The sequence below is a fragment of the Ctenopharyngodon idella genome, chromosome 10 (genome assembly GCF_019924925.1).
Source record: "Ctenopharyngodon idella isolate HZGC_01 chromosome 10, HZGC01, whole genome shotgun sequence".
In the NCBI taxonomy this organism is placed as follows: Eukaryota; Metazoa; Chordata; class Actinopteri; order Cypriniformes; family Xenocyprididae; genus Ctenopharyngodon; species Ctenopharyngodon idella.
Window position 1 is genome coordinate 29,447,113 of NC_067229.1, and position 26,098 is coordinate 29,473,210.

The window sequence follows — 26,098 nt, forward strand, 5'->3', positions numbered from 1 at the left end:
CGATCTCCCCTTGCATATTAGCCGGGGCAGATGGGGATGGCCGTCATTTGAGCTGGTTTACGCGTGAGCCGGGATGCTGAAGTTCCCGTAGATTGAACCAGCAATAGAGCCATGTTTAGGTTTGGAATGTATTTATATAGTAGAATGTACTTTCATAGAAGAGCTAACTGCATCTTTGTAGACACATTCAAATACACTGATATGAATTATTTACCTATATGATAAAAAGAGAAAAAAAATTCATGTGATTTGTGTGTGTGTTTTTTTGGAGGGGGGGTGCTTATGCCCATTGTTTACGTTTATTTACTTTTATTTGTAACTTACGAGCATTGGCAAATCCTTGCTTGTGAGCTCTTCCATGATTCTGTAAATACTCCTGAGTCAGACTGCGAATGAAAGCAGTCTGCGGGATTCTCAGTTATCCATTTCACAAATTTTATGTAACTTGACAAATATAAACAAAAAATTATCTAGATTTGAGATATTATAAAGGGTAACAATATAATGTGAAGTGGTGATTGTGCACAACCTATGTGAGCGAGCAGTGCTTGAACATGACAGCAGTAGATGTTTGCTAGCCGTGGTATCAAATTATAAACTATTAGTTGTGAAAATACTGGTGGTTTGTCTTTTTGCCATAATTTATGCTTTTAAAATAAAGTGCTAAATCTCTATAAAGTGTAAACTTTTTTTAAAAAAAATAAATAAATATATAAAAACTTTTTGATGTGTGGTGTATTTTGTCCTGTGTCCATTCTGTTTTTTTTTGTTTTTTTTTTTTATGTCTAGTGCACTACAAGACAGAAGCTTTGTGGCAGTTTCATGTTTCAAATTTTTTTAACTAGATGTCCCAGTTGGTAGAATGTGGCAGTTATTGATCAGAGGGGTTGAATATGCTACAATATAAATGTCATGCTTGTTGAAATGTAGCAGTTATTGGTTATGTGCTCTGTCTCCGATAAGACAGAGGGCAGCAATGAGCAACAGCCAATGCAATTGTGAGTTGAAAGAGTGTAACAGAAGGGCAAAGGAGTGCTGGGTAAGCAAGGATAGCAAGCTCTTAAACGTGCTTGGCCCTGTCTCAAATGGCACACTTCATGTGCATTTGCGTTCTTGTGGACTTAGTGGCTATACTCAAAGAACGTGTTTTTGTATTTAAAAATGCAAGACGCAGGGTAGTGGAATGAAAAAAATGCAAGGCCTACAGACACGTTTTTAAAAAGTTGAACGTTGCATTTTCAAAATGCTGTCTCATGCACAAGATTCTGCAAAAGACAAGTGCAATGGTCAAACATGTCCATCTAGTGCAGGAGTCACTAGCTGTGTCCTAATTCAGAGGCTATATCCTTTAAAGGCTGCGAATGTCAGACTGAGCGTTGTTAAATGGGACGGTCTAGCCTACAGAGGATTGCTGTTGTTGCCTAGCAACTGTGACAGCTGCCGTTAACGAGCGGCAGTAACGTTTGTACTGGTTTGTACTTTTTTGGAAGCAAAACAGGGTTCACAACTTGTGTAAATATGTTCATCTTGGTCCATTTATGTACACAAAGAGTATAAACTATATAAAATTGCATCTTAGTAAGATATGTCAACATATGAATTGCTTTTTTTTTTTTTTAAACATTTGTATCATTAGATATTTGAGTTGAAACCCAGTACTGTAATCTGGCAATTTCTCTCTCTCTCATTAAAAAAAAAAAAAAAAAAAAAAAAAAGAATTCTGGGATAAGCTAGGCCAACATTTGTCACGCAGCTATGATATGCAATTAGCCTTTTGATTAGCCTCTGAATTGGGATGCAGTTGTTGTCCTGCAGAGTTCAGCTCTGCCCCCATTTAAACACACCTGAAGCAGCTAATCAAGATGTTCAGTGATACCTGAAAATTACAGGCAGGTGTGTTAGAGCAGGGTTAGACCTGAAGTATGCAGGAAGGTAGCATGTTAACATAAAAAAAAATTAAAAAAAACTATGTAAAAGCAGCACAGTGGAATGCAAAAACGTGTTCTGTGTGAAGAGAACCTTACTGCAAGCCATTGCATGTGTTTGTCCATTAAGTCCACAAAGTCCATTTGTCATTTTAGGTTTCAGAAGGATGCTCACAAGCTCCCCTTTGCAGGCTATATGCGCCCCTTGATACGCACTTCTGCCAAGCCCGAGCTTAGAGCCACTAGCTATGTTTCCATCACCCTGTTTTTATGCGCATTTTGAAGTATCACATCAGAAACGCCAAATTTCGAATAAAAATCCCTTAATTTGTGTAAAAAGTTTTACACTCACTTGAGGTGGTTTTTGACTTGTGCGATAAAGAGTTAATGCAAATAATGGGAGATGGAAATGCATTTGCCGAAGCGAACGTTAAACCCATGTGACTAATCATAATCAGCTGTTTCCGGTGATGGTGTTGTAACAGAAAACTTTCTTTGATTCTGTTATGATGCATTAATTCTGGATGTTGTATATGTGTGTGTGCAATGCATTTTTCCCTCGGGGCTTGCCGCACTTTTATACTGGACTGTCGTGGGTTTTCGGGGTTGTCCTCTCCCGTGCGTGTCGAGAAGAGTTCAGACGGCTCTTGTTTATTGTTTTCTTATAAGTGTTTAGGCGAACGCTTCATGAACGCTCGGTCACAGTGTTTTATTTACTGTTGGTTACTAGGTTACCAATACCACCGTCATCCACTCGAACAACTTGATGGAAACGCACCTAATTTGCATTTGACTTTTTTTCTTTTTTGCGAACTTTTAAAAGATTTGCTTCATGTTTGGATGGAAACCCAGCTACTGACAGTCAAAGCAGCATTACTTCATGAAAGTATGGACGCAGAACACAGTGAGGGTTTAGGGTGCTATTTGGGACAGGTCCCTTCTTCTTCCATTTTTTCCTTTTTCCACAACAATTTGTTCATGTTGTCACATAACTTTGTGTACAAATGTAATTCTGGGATAATAGTTGTCTGGGATGGGAATGATCTTATAATTGTCGCACCTAGTCTGAGATTAGTCGTGTAAAGTGTGCACTGTAACATTGATGGGTCTGTAAATATGAGCAGGGCGACAAGCTTCTGCCTTGCAGTAAGGCTGAAATAAGCGATCTGAAGAATGCAAATCCATTCAAATCTTATCCAGCAAGGAGCAAACAGTCCCGTAAATCAAACGCTGACTGGAGTGTATGAAATACCATGAGATTAGATGACATCAGTGATGTTTTAACTCTTTGACAACGACAAACTGTCGCCCACTCATCCCTGGTTTGGGATTGCAAGAACGACTGAGTGTTCTCAACTCAAAAGGATCAAATAAAGGAGTTAGGGATGTCTGTGTGATACATGTGTGGGTCTATGGGGTTTGAAAGGGTTAGTCTTGTCAGTCTCTGGTAACCCACAGTTGGATAGGATCAGTGTGGATGGAACACTCCTGGAATGTTGGTGTTGGATGACAGGCACCAATGAAATGACAGGAGTCTGGTTACTCTCTGCGTCACCGGTGGGATTAAACATCTCCTGTTCCTCATCTCTACACTTTCACTGAGAAATCAGCTCTACTGTAGCCTACAGTCAAGTTCTTGCTTTACATTGAGATCCTTCCACACCAAAGTCAGGTCTGAGGTGGAAGAAGGACCAGGAACACACCCATATGACTGGCCTCTTCTGAGCTGTTAACATGCATTGAGCCATGGTGAGGTAAGACCAAGTATTTGAGCATGACAGTGGACATAATACATGTTGCCAGAAAGTAAGAGATCCCAGCTGTTTATTAGGCACGTCTCATCTGGGAAAACCATTGCAGTTTTTTTTTTTTTTTCCTGCAGCTGTTCCTCACCTCCACTGGAAGCTATTTTCGATGACTGAGCTAGCATAACACCAGGCCTGTCTCCTGTGTCAGCGAAACCTGGGCAGAGTTGGAGGCACACTGGGGTTGGGTCGAGGTATTCAAGCACAAACTGGTCAGGCTCTGGGTAAATGAGTGCTATCAATGTTCCCCCTGTTCTTTACCTCCAGATGAATTCACTAATGAGTGTCAAGTGAGCTGTGGAGTTTGGTTTCATCAGCGTTGACGTTTAGGTTTGTACTGATGCCAGGTAACTCCCGGTAACAGGATTCCCAAACCTCTTTAGCACATCATCCCAGGGTGATAATTTTACTGGACCATGTGCTATCTAAAGAGTTAACATGCTGTGCTTATAAACAAGCCTAATGATATTAAAATACATGCTGTAGGACAACCATCACTATGACTGTTTACTTGTCACATGATCAGTGGTTAAGTCTATCGAAGCTGGTTGACATACAGTATTAAGGAAACCTATGAATTGGAGCGCAGTTCAGAAGCTTGGTAATAGTAAGCTTGTGAGCTGCGTTCCAATTCATAGGGTCCCAGTGCATATTCCCATGCATTAAGGTATGTTTACATGCTCTAATTTTCCTCAATCGGAATGAATCTGATTTCAGTTCTGTTTATGAACCCTAATTGTCGCAATCCTATTCACATATTTGTTTGCATATGCATTACATGTATTCCAAAAAAAACCAGCCCAGTAAACATATTCAGAACTAGTGAAAATCAGGAAAATAAGTATTATTGCAATTTTTGCCTTGATGACGTGTCAGAAGAGCTTTTTTTAAATATTATGCACATTTGTAAGATAAGAAAATTTAAGCTATGTAAACATGCATCATGGCACTGCACATTTTTTAATCTGATTCAAGCATTTACATTTAATTTTTTTCCTGTAAATTTTTCTGGATTGTTTCAGGATATCTAAATCTAGCCTATATTTATCTATCTATATAGCAGCAGATCCTATCACGTGAGGTTTACCAATGTGACGTCGGCAACGCAATGCATTCTGGGACTTTAGGACACCGACACTACAGTAGAGACTGGGAAATAGTGGAGGTAGATGTTAAAAAGTATATTATACAGTTAAAAACAAATTAGAATGTTGAACACAGACATCTGAACAGGGCCCTAATAAAGCACTCATTCAGAATGATCACTTTGAAGCAGATCTTCTCACAAATTCGCCCAGGAGACTGGTTCTTTACCCTGGATCTGAAAGATGCTTATTTTCACATCCAGATAGCCCCCCATCACAGACGATTCTTGAGATTCGCCTTCAAAATGGTGGCATATCAATACACGGTCCTTCTGTTCGAGCTATCACTTTTACGAAGTGCATGGATGCGGCTCTCTCCCCTCTGAAACAGATGGGCGTACGCATACTGAACTTCCTTGACGACTGACTCGTTCTGGCCCAGTCAGAGACGGAGCTAATATCACACAGATCCATCATCCTCAACCACTTAGAGTGCTTGAACTCAGGATCAATTTATTCCAAGAGCTCGTTATCTCCCAGCCAACGTGTTTCATTCCTGGGGATGATTCTAGACTCGACCCGCATGAGGGCCGTAGTCTCGCCAGAGTGATCTCTGGCCATTCAGCAGCTCGTGGAAACTTTTACGCCCGGAACTTCTCTGCCGCCTAAAGCATTTCAGAAGATGCTAGGTCTCATGAGCTCAGCATCACTAGCTCTGCAGCTCGGCCTGCTTCGCATGCGCCAACTGCAGTTCTGGCTGAAGCCGCAGGTCTCGCCCCAAACCTGGCAGCATGGTCGCTCTAAGGTGAACCAGGCGTGCGTCGCAACCCTGGCCCCTTGGGTGAAGCAGGTTCAAGCAGGGCGTGGCAATTGGGACGATGGACAAGAGGAAAGTCGTCTTCACAGATGCTTCCAAAATGGGTTGGGGAGCTCTGTGCGACAGCCGTCCGGCCTTCGGCACTTGGAACGGCCCGGAAAGCGAGCTTCATATCAACCGCCTGGAGATGATGGCGGTATATCAAGCTCTCCAAACTTTCCTTCCTCTCCTGGTGGGACACCATGTCTTAGTCAGATCAGACAGTACGACAGTGGTGTCCTTCATAAATCACCAGGGCGGGCTCTCTTCGAAGCCCCTCTTCACTCTAGAGAAAACCATCCTAGAGTGGGCCCAACACTACCTGCTCTCACTGAGAGCAGCACATATAAAGGGCGTACTGAACACAGGGGCGGACATGTTGTCCCGGAACAACCTTCCCTCGGAGGAATAGTCGCTCCACCCCCAGAAAATTTGGGATGTCTTCAGGAGGGCAGAGGTCGACCTCTTCGCCTCAGAAGACAAGTATTGTTGCCCAATCTATTTCTCAAAGACCAGAGATGTGCTGGCCCACGATGCTTTTCCCCCAATCGCTCTGATTCCCCAGGTTATCAGACGAATCAGGGAGGGTGATTACAAAGTTCTCCTGGTGACTCCTCTGCGGAGGAGCCAATCATGGTTCTCAGACCTATCCCAGTTATCGCCCATGAAGCCACGGCCGATTCCTCTGAGACGAGACCTCCTCTCTCAAGCGAGAGGGACGATACGGCACCCCAGACCCGAGCTGTGCGATCTTCATGTGTGGTTCCTCAATGGGAGCCTGCAAACCTTCCAGAGAACGTCTTAAACACTATCTCACAAGCTAGAGCTCCGTCAATGAGACATCTCTACTCCCTTAAATGGTCCGCCTTTGCTGCCTGGTGCACAGCCCGGGGCGAGGACCCATTTACTTGTGACATATCCTAGATATTGTCCTTCCTTCAAGACTTGGATAGAGGCCATACTCCCTCTACCCTTAAGGTCTATGTCGCAGCTATAGCGGCCTCCCATGCTCCTGTAGCAGGGCAGTCAGTAGGGAGAAACAACCTTGTTGTTCGCTTCCTGAAAGGGTCCAGGAGTCTGAATCCTCCTCGTCCCTTCACGGTCCCTACCTGGGACCTATCCTTGGTTCTTAGAGGCCTTAAAGGCCCTCCCTTTGAACCAATCCAGACTACCGACTTATGACCCTTATCGCTAAAAACCGCCTTACTGCTAGCTTTAGCATGTGGGAGACTTGCAGGCACTCTCTGTGAGTCCCTCCTGTCTTGAATTTGGGCCTAACGACTCCAAAGTCGTCCTGAAACCGAGACATGGATACGTCCCGAAGGTCCTATCCACCCCCTTTAGGGCGCAGATGGTCATTCTCTCCGCTCTTCCTCCTTCTCAGGATGATCAGGAGTTGAACCTACTCAGTCCCGTCAGGGCCCTGAGGACCTACATCAACCGTTTCGCCTCTTTTTGTCAGGCGGAACAGCTTTTCGTCTGCTTCGGTGGCCGCACAAAAGGTCTTCCGGTCACGAAGCCCAGATTATCCAGGTGGATAGTCGACGCTATAGTGCTCGCTTACTCCTCTTTAGGCCTACAATGCCCTTTAGGTGTTAGAGCACATTCCACGAGAGGCATGGCCTCCTCTTGGGCATGGTCCAGTGGCGTGTCCATCGCCGAAATCTGTGCAGTGGCTGGCTGGCCCTCGCTGTCCACATTTATCAGATTTTATAATCTGGACGTTCCTGCATTACAGACGCAGGTCCTTTCTGTATAAGCCTCACTATTATGACCAGCTTACGAATTTCAGTTATGACCCCGAACATGTCCGGGTATGACAATATTTTGTGCTCCATATAGCCTAGACCCCACTGGCGCCTAGGCTATATGCGACTGGGAGGATGACCACAGTGTCTTTCAGTCCCCGATTGTCCGGGCTATCCTGTCCTATGGGTATCCGTCGCGAGCCCTTTTTTAGCACTCTGTTTGGATGCTCTGTCGCCCCCACCTTCGTAGCACGGCGTGATTGGACTGTCCCTGTAGCATTTTGCCTTAATAATAAGGCAAACGACGCAGTATGAGTGTAGTATCTGCGTACTTTGCCGTGCTACTCGCAGGACGCCTCATGCTGTCGCTTCAGTCAAATTAAATCAATCTGCCAAGGTGAGATGGCCGCTTATATAGCCCGATACCCCGCCCCTTTTGTTCTGTTCTATTCTGTTATACTCTGTCTAGCTTTGAAACAACAACACTTTACAGTATCAGTTCTGTGTAATAAAATGAGGGTACAAAGCAGTTAATTGAGTCATACAAACTTAGAAACCTTGCGGGAAGTGAAGTAGCATGTTCATAATGTATTCATAAATATTCATTCATGACCAGTGCCACAACAATAACAGGATTTCTTTATGAAAATAATTGTATTTTGGGTAATTAATTAGGTGATTGTGGGAGTTGCATATCTGGTGACTTTATAAGCTCACACTACACAACCTTAAATTAGCCTATTTTGATTTGATTTGTAATCTCAATAAAAATACCTTACTCTTGTATGTTGGAGCTAGTGCTGTAAATATTCATGCATGTTGGCTTCCAATTAAGTTGATCAAACAGCTTTAAATTATTGATGAGAATTGCTTTAAATGTGATATGACTTGGACATTAAGGTTACTAATACTTAAAAGTGAAAACATGTTTCATAGTGCAGTTCTTGACCACCTCCATTTATTTTGTGAAACAAGTCATGCATAAGCTGAATTATTATTTCTTTTTCTTTTTCAATTTCTATAACTTTGTTCATGTTGATGTTTTGCAAATGTACCATATAAGCAAAATGTTGTTAAATGAGCCCAGGAAACAATTAGTAATGCCAAAACTTAATGACTTATTTCAAACCTTTGTGACAGTGAGTCTCATTCATGAAGAACAGACACAAGACCGCAGGAGACACGTGTTCAGAGGTTTATACTGAAATTCATGGAAGTATACACAATGCATCCTATACTATTACCATGTCCACACGCATGTAATGCTGGGTAAAAGGTACATTTGGCATGTAATGATGAGACAGCAGTTTGAAATTTAAGACAAAAGCAAAACATGAGTAATAATCTGTAGCACAGTACAATTAGGCAACATTAGTACAGTTACCAAATAGTTGAAATATAAAATTAATCCAAAAAAAAAAAAAATCATATGCTTTTTTTTTTTTTTATTTACAACCCAGTGCCTTTTAGAACGGCCTCATTTGTCTTAAGTTGCCTCAAGGGCCTTCTTTAACAATGACAATAACTCTAGCAAGCTTGATATCAATATAAATATGTCTGTAAGGTGCAAAGACCTTCCCCTCAGAGAGTTCGTTACTCACACTCACTCACTCACACACACACACACACACAGCCGCAGGTTCTTTTATCTCCAGATGTGCTTTCCGATCATAGCGTGTGCTCACTGCATAAGTGCTTCCTGTTAGTCATGATCAACGGCTACTGTAAAGGACCTTTAAACTTTCGGTTACACAAGCAGCCCTTCATAGATCTGGTCACATATGGCTATGCATATTCACAATGCCAGTATCCCATCATATACCATTTGCTTTTGCTAATATCAGAAGGGCGCCAGCTAGTGGTTTGAGGAGGAATCTAATTAAAAGTTCACTGTACAGTGTGCTACCTGTCTACTTCCTGTTTTTAGTCTTCCTTGGAGAACCACAATATTGGCCAACACACACAGTACAATAAAAGCAGACCTCAGTCGTACACATGCACACCATCAACACATATGCCCTCCTGTTACAATAACGAAAGTCACGCTAGTTTTCCAGCAGCACTCGTACCTTATGTTGACTCGGACTGTGTTTGTGCAAGTAGTCTTGAGTAGGTCAGTAGATAGAAATGTTAATATCCCCCAGAAGACAGTTCAGTCATCTACGCACCCCAGTCTTTTGTTTAACATCAGTAGTAGAAAGACTAGCGTTAAAGTCTTTTTTTTTTCAGTTAGTAAGTACTTGTGTTTCAAATGGGGTCGCTGGTACCCTAGAAGTAAAGTTTTTGTTTTTACAAAAGGAAAAAAGGAGAGACAAAACCCATGTTGTTCGCATTGTTCCAGCTGCGGGGTGAGAGCCAGACAGGGGAGATAACGGGGGCTGGAGTGTTCGGTCTCTGGCAGTCTGGTCCTGTTAGACGCTCTCTTTGCCTTGAGCTCCTGTCACAGTCTTGATGGAGCTTAATGTCCTGTTGAACCACGTCTTTTTGGCTGCTTGGACTTCGTTTAGAGCCAGACCCAGATGATGTTCCAGATCCTAAAGAAGACATTTTCTTATTGGTCATTAAGCTGACGCTTTATTCAAAGTGACTTCAGGTGAATCTATAAACTTACAGGGACAGTAACATGAGATATTATATATATATATAAACCTGATTGGTTCTCATGCATCATGCAAGCACGTTTGAGCCTCCGTTGACCATGTGCTCTATGTATGTGCATTCTTCAATACTTATAAGCAAAATGCGACAAACACTCCCACACAACATTAATAGTGTGATTAAGGTGTGTACATGTCTATAATGCCACTAAAATAGGAATACTCCACATGTCTTAATTTAATTTTTGTTCACTTCAAGTATGACTTTAGCAGGATTAAGGTAATCAGAAATTGCGGTTTACATGGTAGTTTCTTAATCAGGTTAATATTGGAATATTGTTGTCCAAGTAAATGTACTGACTGTCTCTTTGAACAGAATTGTCATTTAAAGGACACATAACTCATGGGTGATTAATCAATCAGAGTATGACTGTCCAATCATAAGACAGTGTAAAATTCTCAAATGTCCTAAAGCCAGTAAACACATTGAAAACTGTTGTGTCTGTGAAAGAACTTTGCTGGAAGAAAACTAAATCCATGTGTAGGTGCCCTCTTTTTGGGTACCTGGATCTTGCACTCGGCCTCCACCAGCTGTAGTTTGGTCTGCGCGAGCTCCAGCTCCATCTCTCTCAGCTGGTTTTTCAGCGCCTCCTTCTCCTCGTCCGTGTCCTCCTCACTGCCCTCCTTAGGAGCGCTGAGCGCCTTCAGTCGGCCCTCCTTACTGAAGAGAATGCTGCACTTCTCACAGCCCTCCACCTTCATCTGTACAGACAAACACGTTAAACCACGTAACCCTTCACTACAAGCCTGACAATGGCCAATTTACAACTCTGCTTATAGCATCAGCTGGTTATTAACATTAAATAAACCACAGCAGGTGATCAGGACAATCAGCAAAGTGCTAGTGATAAAGCGATAATGTGCTGCAAAGTCGTGTATTATTATCTTGCTTTTTACATGGCTATCTACCAAATAAATGACATATCGAAATGAGTTAAAGGAAGAAAGTGTAATTATTAGACTAGATTCTAATTATTAATTAGAACAGCTGTGTAAGAAAATCAAATACAATAGTGTAGCAATAGTTTAGTACAGAAGGGCACGACTGCCAATCAACTGACTGATCAAATTCTCTCACATGAGAGAGCTGAACAGGATGTTTTCACTGTCAGTGAATGTGCGTGTCTTGAGAGATGTGCCACAGGACCAGGGCCATTTTTGTACACTTTGAAACATTGTTAGCAAACCTATCATCAGAATAATCTGACGACTCAAATGCACAAAGGGTTAGGGTCACCCAAAAATTAAAATTCTGTCATTAATTTCTCACCCTCATGTCGTTCCACACCTGTAAGACCTTCGTTCATTTTCAAGAACACAAATTAAGATATTTTTGAAGAAATCCGAGAGGTATATGACTCATCCATAGACAGCAATATAATCAACACTTTCAAGGTCCAGAAAGGTACTAAAGACATCGTTAAAACAGTCGACGTGACTGCAGTGGTTCAACCTTAATTTTATGAAGCGACGAGAATAATTTTTGCGCAAAAATAACGACTTCATTCAACAATCTCTTCTCTAAGCACAGTCAAGGCTTCCGTATTTACATTCGAATGCCGGCTCAGTATTGGCCAAAGCTGACGCTGGACGTAAACAATGTATGAGAATGAAACAGAAGAGAAGATATTGTTGAATAAAGTTGTTATTTTTGTTTTGTTTTTGCGCACAAAAAGTATTCTCATTGCTTCATAAAATTAAGGATGAACCACTGCAGTCACTTCGACTGTTTTAACGATGTCTTTAGTACTTTTCTGGACCTTGAAAGTGTTGATTATATTGCTGTCTATGGACAAGTCATATACCTCTCAGATTTCATCAAAAAATATCTTAATTTGTGTTCTGAAGATAAACGAAGGTCTTACGGGTGTGGAACGACATGAGGGTGAGTACTTAATGACAGAATTTTCATTTTTGGGTGAATTAACCCTTTAAAGAAACCTGAACATCAGGCTACTAACACAACAGTATATCAGTGACCATATCATGTGACAATATTACACTTGTTTTAATTGTTGTGAGAGTCTGATTATGGTGATATTATTTGATGTATTGTTACTCATTGATCTGGAATACTTAATTTTGTCTGGTCAATCGCAGTATTCTGTGGTCAAATGTTATTGTATGTCATACAATACTGTTTAGTGGTGATAAACAGTATAATATATTGTAACTGATTTACAACATAATTGCAGGTTTCATGTTTTTCTGAGATCCTTTCTCATACATATTTGCAAAATCAATATTAACTAAATAATAATTAATGTATATATTTATATAGCTATGTAATATGATAAAGTACAATCAGCCAAAAAAATGTATTATTAAAAATTATTTTTGCAAACATCTCTGCAATCATTTCTATATACTTATTTAATTTAGGTGAGATACCCCAGGTGAATAGAGTAAAGCTGATTAATTACATTAAGAATTGCAAACATTGTTTTTATATTACAAGTTTTCTGAAATGTTTTGTTTGAATATGCAAATTAGGTATTTAGTAATTAAATATGCACAAACTTGCGTACATAAATTCTACTAAAGTGGAGATTTCTGGCTCAATCTGTGTTTAGATAAAGTGCAATAAAATAAACACTTAAAGGTGTATTGTTAATGTTTTCTTTCTGCCAGTCTAGAAAACAACATGTTATGAAAAGCCAAATATCCCAACATCCCAAAATTGACCAGAGCATGAAAAAACACTTATTTACACAAAAACAATGTTTTTGCCTGTAGTCTTTAAGTTTTTTTTCTAATTTAAACAAATCTACATTAGAATGTTTTTATGCCTGATTCCAGTAGAATGCTAAATTCTAGATTAAATTGTTTGTGTGAATATTGTATACATTTATAATAGCAGTGCAGCAATAATATTAGTTATTGGCCATTATCTGGCTTTTTTTTTTTTTTGAATGAATACATCCCTGCATCAAGCTATAGACTGCAGTCTGTATGTGTGTTTGTGTCATCACCCACCCGGATCTTCTCTAGCTCTCCTCTGTTGGCCGTCTGCTGTTTCTCCAGTCGCTCGCTGAGCTGAGAGCAGATCTGGAACACAAACACACAGAGGTCAAGGGTCAGTAACACTGGCTCACACAATACACATGCTTTCCGTTCAAGAAGAGGAGGGAGAACGAGGCTTACAGTAAAAGGTCAACCATCATGACTGGAACATACAATCTTTCAATCTATCTCTCCTGTTACAGGATATCACATTTCCCCTCTGTATCTATGAAGTCCCGGCATCCTCTTACAGTAAGTGCACTAACTGCACCACACCGCTCAAGTCGGAAGGACATTTCAGACCAAGAGCTTATTTTCACCCTACAGTAAATCCATTTCTGATCGGACACCTTGATCAATGGGGTTCATGCATTCTTTCCCAACCCGGCATCAGTCCTTTGCAGGCTGTCGTTGGATCAATGCGGTCAGCTCAGCATAGCTTAATTTGGTGAACACCCTCATTAAACATGCATTCATCAGCAGGGAGGATGTAGCCTCAAATTAATAATGAATGAATGAGCAGGGATGACGCAGCCACAGAATATTCCTGATGAAAAATTCAGTTTTACATCTGAGCTACAGTCAAAACAAAAATTATTCAGACACTAGATATCATTTTTTTTTACTAGTGGGTGCAGGACACTAGAGTTCATTTATGTAAGTCAGGATAGCAAAATAGAGTAAACTGTGACATATTATACCCAAAAATTCTTCATACAGTGGACTACCAGTAAAACTGATAAAAATTTGGGACCAAAAATTATTCAGACACTTTGACCTGATCATGTTTTGCTTAAGTGTTATCTGACATAATTAAGATTATTTTTTTCTGACACAGTTTAACTCTGAGATCTTGTCATATTTTATTACCTTTTTTTTTTTTTTTTTTTTTAACTATAGTGCATAAACTGTAATAATGAATGAAATGTTCAAGGTGTCTGAATAAATTTTGGTTTGACTGTATGACACAGTGGTTAAAGCCCAAAGTATAATTTAGTTTTGATGTGAAAAATTAGCATATCTGTACTCCAAGTGTACTACATTAATATAATGATCAAATACAGGTGCTCAACACAAGTTTTATTCTTAACCAGCGTCTGTTCTATTTCTCTCCAGAAGTTATTAGTGACAAAAATGTCTTTGTACTCGTTTAAATGTATGTCACACAAGGACTCATCACAGTAGTTTGTTGTTGTTGATGTTCCATTTCTTTTTCGACTGTAAAACAACGGCCCGTGTCAGTATTGCCACCTTGTGGATAAACTAATTAGTGCAAGAAAATTCAAGGCACATGTTGGAGCTGAGTGTGCAGAGAATTAGAAAACGCTGGCTGTGTGCATAAGTGTGCGCGTACCATGCTAAGCCGCAGTGAAACTAGATTGAGAATGGGTGCTTCTCAAACGGAAGGCTGCATCCTTCCTAGTCCAGTCATTTGGAGGCTTGTAGGCTAGAGACTTCACGTCTTGAAAAGTGAAGCCAAACATTTAGATCGCCCCCTGGTGGCTGGCTGTAGTACAGGTCATAAACTCCACTCTCTCCATGTAATCGAATGGGATGCAAGCCAAACTAAAAAATCCATATATTTTTATGGATTTTCTAAATCTAAATATTTTTTTTCTGAAGATACCAGTATCGGTATCGAGCCAATACCAAGCTCATATACTTATACTCGTACTTGTAAAAATACCCCCGATACCAAAGACCGATACCTCAAGTGACGTAACTGGCAGAATTTTCCGTGCACAGAGACACCTGCGGCAGCAGCAGAAACAATGTCAGCCTCAGAGGTGTGGAAATACTTCAAAATTATTGACGACAACCCACACATTGTGAACTGCATGCTTTCAATCACAAATCCTTATTGATTAATGAAGGCGGGATAGGAATCGTGCTGAAGGACACAGACCAGAAGCGCTCTCTGTCTCCTCTTTCCTCTTTTTTTAGGATTCTCTGTCTGATCCCAGTTCTCTCAGACAGCGCATGATCAGTTCTCCTTGCGCCTGAATGGTCAAATGCACACACAGTTGTCAAAATGTCCATCGTGTGGAGTATCTCACGTAATTACAGTCGGTTATGGCTTAAGTGGATGTAAACATTTCGGTGAAAACAGGATATGTGTCAGTATCCATGGATTCAGTCTTAAAGGGACCATAGACTAATTAAATATTTAATGTTAATAAAACAACAAAAGATGTTAAATAAATGTATACATGGTATATAAACCTACTGTATCTGACATTAAACAAGTTTATTTAATTTGTATCTCTATAGTATTTGTTGTATTTGTAATTTGTAAATTTCTTTTTATATAACAACAAATATATAGGTAAGCCCTTTGAAGGTTATTGGGTGAATTTCGCAAATTTTTTTGAAAATCGCAACTTTTCATTTTTCGTCAGTCTTAGTACACGATGTAACTACAGAAGAGTCAAGTTTTAAATAGGAAAAATATCGAAACTCTTTAGTCATTTTTGAGCGAGATGCTAACGGTCTAATCACATTCAATGAACTATGCTAAGCTATGCTAAAAGTGGTACCGCCAGACCCGGAGATCGGCTGAATGGATTCGAAAACGGTAAAACTCAACTGTTTAACGCTAGGGGAGTTGGAAAATGAGCCTATTTTCAAAAAAAGTGGAGTGTTCCTTTAAAGACCAGAAACATTTTGTGCTGCCCAGCAATGTCAGATGTGAATGATGTATTTATTTGTGCAGTATGGAGACTGAAGCGACTTTTGAAATGAACTAGGCCTGAAAACATTTTATAGAAATATTTTTTTGTTTCAGCTTTGTGTTTTCTCAACCTTGTCTTCAGATAGCAGATGTGTTAAACCTTTCCTCCTCACACTAATGAGTGAATGTGTGTTCATTTCACACCGGGAAGCCGTCCAGCATGATACCTGCAGGCCTTTGACGCTCATTGTGTGCTGTCTGGCTCATACAAGCAATAAGAGCGTGTGTGTGTGTGTGTGTGTGTGTGTGTGAGAAAGAGAGCTGGTTCAGCTCAGAGGACACCATTATCATGCTCCACCATGAATCATGCTGTCAGCGGCCCCATTAAAATGAACTCTGCAGGGACAGCAGCTCAACTATTTTTACAGAGATGCTCTCATTCGGCACTGAAAGTGCCACTTTCAGGCCAGCCTCTCCTCTACACTCAAACAGACATCAGATCAGCCCTTATCCATACATGAGCATGTTAAACAGCTCTAGTCTGGACTTACATGTTTACAGGAGCATATTGAGGCTTTTGCTCTATTTGCTGTGCTCTATTAACAGCTATCTTGGGTTATTTCTGAATAAAAAAATCCTATGCAAGACTTAAAAATGAGACAAAATGGTTGGAGCAAGGGCTTAGTTGTTGGCACACATGCACAGACACATTGAGCATGTTTTGAATTGGCTTACGAAACTTATTCTGCCCTATTTTTGCCATCATTTCCTGCCTTCTTTCTACTCACTTGTCAATAAATGTGTCAAAAAGGCCAAAACTACAATAAAACTCAGCCGAGGCCAAGCACAACAATGGGACATTGTAAGGATGAATAGATTTGTTTGGCCAAAGCCATTTAAAGTTAGTTACCATTATTTACAGCTTCATAACTTTTGTCCATTAGGTAACTTTGCAACCAGTGTAATAAGGTATTCTCATGTCAGTGTAACAACAATACATACAATGTTTTATGTCAATATGCATCACAGTTTTTGTGATATTGCCTCTCTTCCTGTTTGGTGTCTTTGCCTGCAATTTAGTTTCTATGTAAAAAAAAAAAAAAAAAAAAAAAGTGTCAAACTTCAAAAATTTGGTCTGAGCCAGTTTTGGTAAAGATTCAAGAAACATTGAACGAGAAAAAGTGAGAGAGTTTAAAATTGTGAGAAGCTATACAGAAAATAGAAAATTGCAGGTTCTAGATGCTTGACTTTAGATATTCCAAAGTTGTTTCTAGGCCATTCAAAAGTAAGTAGGTTAAATTCTCAATTTAACAAGTAGCAACAGATCATTACTTCAGTATTGTGTTGAAATGGATTATCAAAAAGAAGATGTGAATGCGAGCTCAGTTTCAGTCTGAATGCAGTCAATTTTAAGAACTGGGCGGGCTTCAAGTGGACTAAATGACTGGTGAAATCCAGCATATGTCACCAGAGAGAAGTCTGTCATTTCACCTGATGATCCATTTTGATGAAAAATTAAGGTAAATTTTTTTTTTTTTTTTTTAAATGTCAGCTTATAAAAAAAAAAATATTTGCATGGATGAATCGTTCACAATAAGACCATTAAGATGCATTTAGAAAATGGACAGGCCGAATTTCCATGATATGCCAATTTTAAATGTTGGTTGCGCAAGGTGCACATTAGCCACATTTCCACTGTCGGGCCAAAAGCGAGCGTGCTAGAGCGTGCCAGGGCCAGCCGCGTTTCCACTGTCACTTCTGGAGCTAGTGAGACGGGAGAGATCGTTTAAACCTCCTCAGATCGCATAATTTAGTGGAAAATGCATAGAAATGCTCATTCTTTTTAAATCAATGTGGCATAAACATTTTATATTTTATCAATATTTTTCAAAATGTGTAAGCCTTTGGACTTAAAAACCTTAATGGAGTTGTTTTGTGCATTCCTGTGATCATTGGTCAAATATTGATGCTGGAGTCTTACGTCCAAAGGTTCGCTTTTGTCATGTTCAGTTTGCGATCTAGCTAGTTTTAAGTCACCTAGTTTTAAGCTACCTTCCCCATGCTGGTGATATGGTGTGGTTGTGTGATGTTGTTCTATGGAGGTGGGTTAAGGGAGGGTTTTAGGGCAGTGCTGCAGGGCTACCAGCCCGACAGTAATAACAGAGCTTGATTTTAGCCACGTGGCTCGAGGTCCGAGGCTATTGGCCCTGCCTGGCACGTTGTTAGCCCTGGCTCGCACTGGCCCGACAGTGGAAAAGCGGCTATTGATACCATACTTGCCAGCTGGGATACTGAAACCCACCCTAATCAGTGTGCCAAACTTTTAACCATCCGGTTCAAAGTGTTGCTATAGACTCCCAGCGAGGAGCAGCAGCAGAAGAAAAAGATGAAAACCCCAAGAGATAAAATATGTGCCTACACACCACCAGTGCCTGGTCCCTTAAAAACAACAGATATATTGTAGTGTGTCTGCTGCAGACTAATGGGTACTTTTCCTTAAGGATGAGTTAAGTTATGCTGCATTAAACAAAAGTAAAAGGTAAAGAGGGGAAAGATATAGTGACATGTGCAAGAAAGTCTTGGGAAGAAAAGTCTTGGGTTTGATTCCCAGGGAATGCACAAACTGATAAAATGTATATCCACATAAAACTAAAGTAAGTAAAAATAAATTAAGCAAACATTTGGCAGGTCAAGAGAAAACCATACTGTAAAACTGATGCACATTCATAGAGTGTCTCAGTTAAGAGTTTTATGAAGGTAATACAACTGGACGATGGGGTGTTTTAAGATGAGATATGACAGAGACTGGGACATTTAAACTGATTTAGGGTTTGATGCAGCCAATGGAGGGATATTGGACTTCATTATAATGACAGAAGGCCATTAGAATCAGAGCAATCTCAAATAGAAACAGCAGACCATGCTCACTGGAGACACACTGTGTGAGTCAGTGTGTGTGTTTACCTGTTTGTATTCGCCAATGATGGAGCCGTTCTTCTTGATCTCAGACTCAGATTTATCTAGTTCTCTTCGACACATCTCCTTCAGCTGAAAACACAAATGTAGATGCAAGTTAAACACTCTGCCTTTTTTTCTCATCAGTCATTTCACAACAATACTATATTTAACCCAAGTGTCCCCTCTGGGAGACATATCTCCTGTCTATCAAAGGACAACTGTGTCCACAGGCTGTACAAATGTAAGACCTGTCTCAGAGGCACCACAGCAATCTACTCAAGCACACATCCAGAATACTGTGAGTCTGCCTTCTCCAGGGATCATTCCCTGACACCACTCCTTTCAAAATATAGACATACATACAGTATATGAACGTTATTGGGAAATACAAAACCAAACAAAAGACATAAGGAATTTATGTTTCTCATGCCAATTTAAGATTACAATTTGTTTTATCTATAGGCATTTCAAAAAAATAATCCAATAATGCTGAATTAATCAAGGATTTTATGTGTTTTTGAATGTAGTTTTGACTGAGAAAGCCCCACACAAACTTTTTATGGTAAAAGTGACTTCTCTGATTGGTGGAACTCACTTGAGGATTATGGGTAGTGTAGTCCTTCACTGAGAATTTGGAAATTAAACTTTTTTTAAAACATAGCTGAAATCATTGACTTATACATTAGCTATTTCTGAAGCATATGGGTAATTTATCTTCTTACAAAAAATATTTTGCTTTCAGGTGGTGTTTTTTTTTTTTTTTTTTTTAAATTGCACCTCGTTAGGTTGGTTGAGAGAATGAACAGAGTAAGATGAGCTGGAATCTAGGAAAAGGGTGATGACTTTGAAAAGGATAAAATACAAGATATGAGATTTGTTCACAATTTGTTGTTCAGTATGTAATTCCCATATTCTAATGTGTGCTATTTCATAGTTTTTGTGACTGTGAAATACTATTTTGACCAGTAGTGCAGGTAGGATTTGGGTGGTGGTGTCCAACCTGTGCAGACTCTTCCTCCAATCGTCTCTTCTCATCTTCAGAGTCCACCAGTTTTTGCTTAGTGATGAGAAGCTCTTTGTTGAGTGCGTCAGCTTTCTCCTCAGCCTAAAGGAAAACAGACACACTGTGTTATACAGTACCAGAGGCCATAGGCATGTATGAATGTCACAAACCACTAAAATTAGACCTGCAATGAAGTAAAACTTTTAAAATAGCCTAAAAAGTGGCAAACTGCCTAAAAGACTCACGTTGTCTAAGTCTTTCCTTAGGGCGATCTTACTGCTGACCAGCTCATGAGCCAAATCATCATTTTCCTGTTCCAGGCGCATGTTAGCTTCCTGTAGCCGCCGGTTTTCTCTCTACAGAGTAGACACAGAGTGTGAGCGTGTGTGACTCCGTCACTGTCTTGTGACAGTCACTATAATGGTTAACTGTGCTGGGAATACGAGGAACCTTGGAGAAGAAACCTGATTAAAAATTGACCAGTTAGAAGGAAATATGTCAGAAAGCAATTAACACACTGACTGGACTTTCAGTCCTCCGGCTATTGTACTAAAAGCCTGTTAAAGGGTGTGTGTGTGTTTGTATTGTGTATGTGTGTGTTAATGCCATACATTTACAGAAATATTTATAAGCTTCTGTATTTAAGTGGAACATATGACTGAATTCAGGTAATGCAACATATAGTGTGCATTTTCAGGGCAGGATTGAATTCAAATGTAAATTATTTAACTTAATGATATTATTAATACAAGAGGAATACAATTATCAACAATACAGAGCTAAACAGTACCCCCTCCCCCCATTTTGTCAACGCTGTGGGACATAAAGCTTTTCGACATTCATTAACTAAAACTGAGCAATAGATTTGTAACAGAATTTATACATCTTTGTTAAAATTAGTTAATAAAAATAAAAACTTTTCATTGTTTGTTCATGTCAGCTCATGTCCATTAAATAATATTAACAGATACAACTTTTAATTTTTATAGTTTATTAGTAAATGCTGAAATTAGCATTTCAATGAAATAATCAACTAGCGCAGTCTAAAAACAATGATGTGACTAGTGACGTGCGTCAGCTAAGAGCTCACTGCTGAATGGTCGAGACAGCTGTACATAATCATAAAAATGTCTCTACATGCACATGCGGAAGACAAACATCACACACACTGTTGAAATCGTCTTCATATTGGTTAAAAGTTTTGTCCGTCAAGATTTTACAACAAAGGCCATGGCTGGCTGTGTAGAGAGAAAAAGACGTCACAAAATCTGATGGCACTGCTTGGATATTTTAAGTAAAACTACCACCCTATTTTGAAAAATAAACTTTGGAGGTGGGCTTATTTGTTTGTGAGAGTCTATTGTATACTATCATAAATGGTGCTCAGATTGCATGATTTCTTAAAGAACGATGATGGAGGGCAGATCGTTCAGGCAAAATCTGACATAAACAATGGATAATATACAAAATAAAAAGGACAAAAAGGGCTGCTGGATGTTTTCCACTGGACGCCTGTCATGGACATTCTACCCAAGTGCGACGGATTGGATTCATCTTACAATTTCATAACAAAGCTATGAATTCACGTTTTGATTTTGCATGTTGTCATTTGTACTCCCAACACAAAGACCATATATTGACAAAAAAAAACCTTAGACCTTTCAAAAGACGTATAATTTGTTAAAATATTTTATATTATTAGACAGGAGTCTATATAGTAAATGTAAACAAAGTGACACCAAGCCCGAAGACGAGTCAATGCGCTTCAAGAGGTTAATAAATGCTTTAGACGTATTTTTTATTGTTAGTTCATGTTAACTAATGCAGTTATGCAACTAATATTAACAAATGAAACCTTATTGTAAAGTAAATAACTGTGAATGGCAAATAAGTCTAGTGTTTTGTGTTTTTTCAGTGCATTTTCTTGTCAAAAAACACACAAAAAAAGTGGAAAAAGACCCATCAAGAACTCCAACAAAGGGATTGTGGGCAATATTAGCATGCCTGGATACACACTTTAAAAAAAAAAAAAAAATCAACCAGAACTAGTGCATATAGTGCAATATCTGGGCAACTCTAGCAAACTATTTTCATTTTACTTTGATTTATGACACTCTAATTGTGATCCTGCATAATATTTAAGAGCCCTTTTCATTGTAGAGAATTCAAACTGCATTTTTACTGTGTGTGTGTGTTTGTGTGTGTGTGTGTGTGTGTGTGTGTGTGCAGACGTTCAACCATGACTGACAGTTCCTAAATGATCAGAGTAATTCCTCATGAGCTGGGCTCAGGCTAACAGTTGACTGGCAGGCTGCCGTTATCAAGAATCCATCTGGCCATTTTTTCATCATCTCTGAGCCCAGCGGTGAACTCGTTTCACATCGCTGCTCATTATAAGCATAAAGTACATATGCTAATGGCACAAGATACAGGATAGAAATGGAGGAAAATGAGTTTGAGCTCAGCGCAGAAGAGAAAACTAGTTCTGATTGTGGGGTAAAACGAAATCTAACGGCAAGATTAAACGCATATGGGCGAACACACGTGCACTCTAAAGAGTTATGTAAATATTCATATGCACATAGTCATGAATGCAGATGTGTAAATCCGACAGAGACGCATCATGCAGTCAGACAATCAAACAGACGCTGGATAAATCTACCTCATATCTCTCGATGGGCGCCTCCTGCTGTTCCTGTTGCTCTCGAATGGTGTGGTAGTCCTTCTCATACTTCTTTAGTTTCTTCTGACTGATCTGTGACATACAAAAACAAAGGCACAGAAGAGGGTGTTGACATGGATGTGGACAAACTACAGCCCAAGCTTCAACAGCACACACAAAGATGATCTGGCACATTTTTAAAGCCAAACACAACAAGAGCTAGGGGGCGGCAATATGTATATATACAATGATTCTTATTAAAGCTACAAAAGTAATTCAGTCAAGAGTCTTTATAATTTTATTAATATTAAGAACACAGACAGAAGCAGGTATATTATGCTGCTGTCACTTTAAGACCTAATGCACAGATCCAATATATTTAAACACATCCAATTTTTCACCAACTGTTATGTTCATTTAAGATATAACCAACTGTGTTTACGTTAATACTGGCAAAGACGGACATTTTGAATTAAAGGATTAGTTCACTTTAAAATGGAAAATTACCCCAAGATTTACTCACCCTCAAGCCATCCTATGTGTATATGACTTCTTTGTGATGAACACAGTCGGAGTTATATTAATAAATATCCTGATGCATCAAAGCTTTATAATGGCAGTGAACGGGGGCAACGAGTTTGAAGCTCAAGAAAGTGCATCCATCCATTATAAACGTACTTCACACGGCTCCAGAAGTTATAAACTTTACAAGTTAAAGCATTTGTGCAAGAAAAATATCCATATTTAACAAGTTATAAAGTAAAATATCTAGCTTCCACCAGACCGCCTTCCGTATTCAACTTACGAAAAAAATTTAACTGACATTGCGTAGGACATAGCGTAAGCGTTTTGAACTGCAAGAGGCGTTACACTTTCTTCGTAAGTTGAATATGGAAGGAAGTCTGGCGGAAGCTAGATATTTTACTTTATAACTTGTTAAATATGGATATTTTTTCTTACACAAACTCATCGCTTCGCTTCAGAAGGCCTTTATTAACCCCCCGGAGCCGTGTGGAGTACGTTTATGATGGATGGATGCACTTTCTTCAGCTTCATACTCATTGCCCCTGTTCACTGCCATTTTAAAGCTTTGATGCATCAAGATATTTAATAATATAACTCAGATTGTGTTCATCAGAAAGAATAAAGTCATATACACCTAGGATGGCTTGAGGGTTAGTAAAACTTGGGGTAATTTTCATTTTAAAGTGAACTAATACTTTAAGTTCTCTTTCATTTCTTATTGCACTTGAACAGCTTAAAATCAATTGAAAGTTTAACTGGAAAGGTTTAAAGATGAAGTAAAAGGATAAACTTTTGCAACAATGCAGCACTGCAATGTCACTTGAGCGCACCATAATAGAGACAATAATCCAAAATCTTTACCGCTTTTCAAATGTGTACCAGTTTATCAAGTCTACTGGTATATCACCCAGCCCTAATAAGATCTTAACAAACTCTTAAAATTCAACCTTATTGGCTGACTTCTATGCAATTTTACTCCACCAAGGAAAATTCGTAAGGTACCACATAGGTGTTGGTTACTTCACATGTCTGCTAGACGACCCCTTCCTTTCAGTTCTTGGTCATTATCTTTTCCAAAGTGGACCTTGATGTCAATAGTCAAGAATCTGGCTCTTGTGCAACTAGCATGAATTACTCTTGAAGATTTATGACTTTAAAACTGTAAAAGGATCAGACTTGCCATCAACACAAACATTCACTCTGAACAAGCTCATTTATCCAAATGCAACAAGACTAAGCACTAATTCATTTAACAGGATTTCTGTTCATGCACTTCCCACACACTGGACACAAACACACAAGCCATGCAACATTTATCTACCTGCAGCTCAATACTACCTCATTTTCATCAAATGACCCCATTTCTGCGAGACTGAGTATGTTTTGTGTGTACAGCATCAGCCATTTCTCACCAGAAGACCGTGGAACTGATGCGAGAGCTGCAGGTACGTGCAGGTTTGTAAATGAGCTCTATTTAGCACTGCGCCATATCTGACTAGCTCTGGGACACAAAACCGGGTCTGTTCCATATTTAATCCGTAATGCTTGCACAGATGAAATGAGATCCATATAAAAGCCCTCAATGTCAAGAGTAGTTCATCAGTCAGCATGTTTTCAGCGACACCCCAGGGAACAATTAGGCCCTGGATGCAGTGAAATGAAGTGTCGTAGTGTGTAAAAGCTCTTTTGATCGCGACTAGTGTTAAACTGAGGAAGGGGCCGTGGTCTTCTGTTTTTCTAACGCTGGGCCCCTCGTATATAAATAGCACATAAACACAACCAAATTCAGAAATGAAAGTGAGCTTTCAGTGTTGTGGTGGGATGGCGTGAATGAGGGCAAAAGAAATAAAGGTTAGCTTGTATTTGGAGGAAAAAGAGCGAGACCCAAAAGAAACTCAATCAGTCATGTTTAGACTGCAATGAGGAGCTGATACAGCAATCAAAGTACACAGGCAGACAGATACAGTGGTGTTCAAAAGTCTCAGAACACACTGAAAATATGGAGATCAGTATATCATTTTAAGGGCTTGTTCACCCAAAAATGAAACTTTGGTTACCACGTTTAGCTTCCGTTTACCATATTTGATGTGCTCTATGTATGTGTTTAAACCTGTTTATGTGATAGGGTCTCTTCAGAAGACTTGGATTAAACATTCATATGGATTATTTTTATGAAAAAAAATAAAAGAATATTAAAAATAGGGTTCTGAGGATGAACGAAAGTCTTATTGGTTTGGAACAACATGAGGGTGAGTAAATGTGATTATTCATTTAGCTTTTCAATCTTTTTTTATGCTGATAACAATCTGTAGTTCATTTTTTAAAAATACAGTAGATGTATAAATTACATTCAGTAGATATGAACAACACATGAGGACAGATGCTGTAAATACAGTAAAAACAAGAACCAAGAATTTTTTTTTATCATGGGTCTCTTTTTTACCCCTACAGTGTCCTCTGCTGGCCAATCCAGAGAATTACATAAACACTCTTACTGCCCCACAAAACACAACACAACAAGCAGAGCGAATAGCAGATGAATGGTCTATTCACACCATGAAAAGCACTAGTAAAACAGCAGAAGTGTATTCAGGAGTCCTGTCAACTACCATACTATTGCAATCACTGCTTTTGCCATTTTTGGGATACTGATAATGAGAGAAATGCTCTCTCATTTGTCACTTTGTACACTATACACATTATTTTTTTGTAAAATAAAGTAAAATAAGCATTTTCTTGTAATTGTTTTCCTTTCTCTCATTAAATTCCATCACATGAAATACTTAATACTTAAGAACTAAATAAAAAGCCTAAACACAGGCCAGTTACCTTCATACCACACGCTAGCTCCATGAGCTTCTTGGCGTTCTCCTCAGAGCGATAACGCTTGGGCACTGGCACTCGAAAGAACTTCAGCGCGCCCTCAAAGTCCGTTTGTATCAGGTCATCTTTAGACGTCTGTGGACAGAAAGAGAGCTTTTCAGAATGTTTCTAGAGCCAGACAGTAAAGCTCAAAGACTTGAGTTAATGATGTTCATTTTCTGCTCTTGAGGTGTGATGGAGATACATTGGTAGACTGTCTCTATAGGGTTGGATGACAGCACTAAGTAACATCTGATCACAAAGTAGTGTAGCTGCCAATTATTAGGTGTGCCAATTACATCTAATATTCTTTTCATAGCTGTAACCATGGCGAAGAA

The 26,098-nt window shown here is 39.5% G+C and overlaps 1 protein-coding gene across 4 annotated transcripts in view; it reads right to left on the reverse strand.

Annotated features, from left to right (window-relative positions):
• Window positions 1–8,599: 8,599 nt before the first annotated feature.
• The window catches only part of LOC127521930 (rab GTPase-activating protein 1), a 97,252-nt gene continuing 79,753 nt past the window's right edge, over window positions 8,600–26,098 (reverse strand). For 3 of the 4 annotated variants that reach the window (XM_051911421.1, XM_051911420.1, XM_051911422.1), the window contains 8 exons: window positions 25,728–25,856; window positions 22,374–22,466; window positions 19,957–20,067; window positions 19,709–19,813; window positions 18,715–18,798; window positions 13,053–13,124; window positions 10,581–10,778; window positions 8,600–9,953 (listed from right to left, as the gene is read on the reverse strand). In XM_051911421.1, the coding sequence (XP_051767381.1) occupies window positions 9,831–9,953; window positions 10,581–10,778; window positions 13,053–13,124; window positions 18,715–18,798; window positions 19,709–19,813; window positions 19,957–20,067; window positions 22,374–22,466; window positions 25,728–25,856 (915 nt within the window). In that variant the 3' untranslated portion in view covers window positions 8,600–9,830. Of the gene's footprint in view, window positions 9,954–10,580; window positions 10,779–13,052; window positions 13,125–18,714; window positions 18,799–19,708; window positions 19,814–19,956; window positions 20,176–22,373; window positions 22,467–25,727; window positions 25,857–26,098 lie in introns of those variants that run through there. The other variant, XM_051911423.1, reaches the window with a different exon arrangement.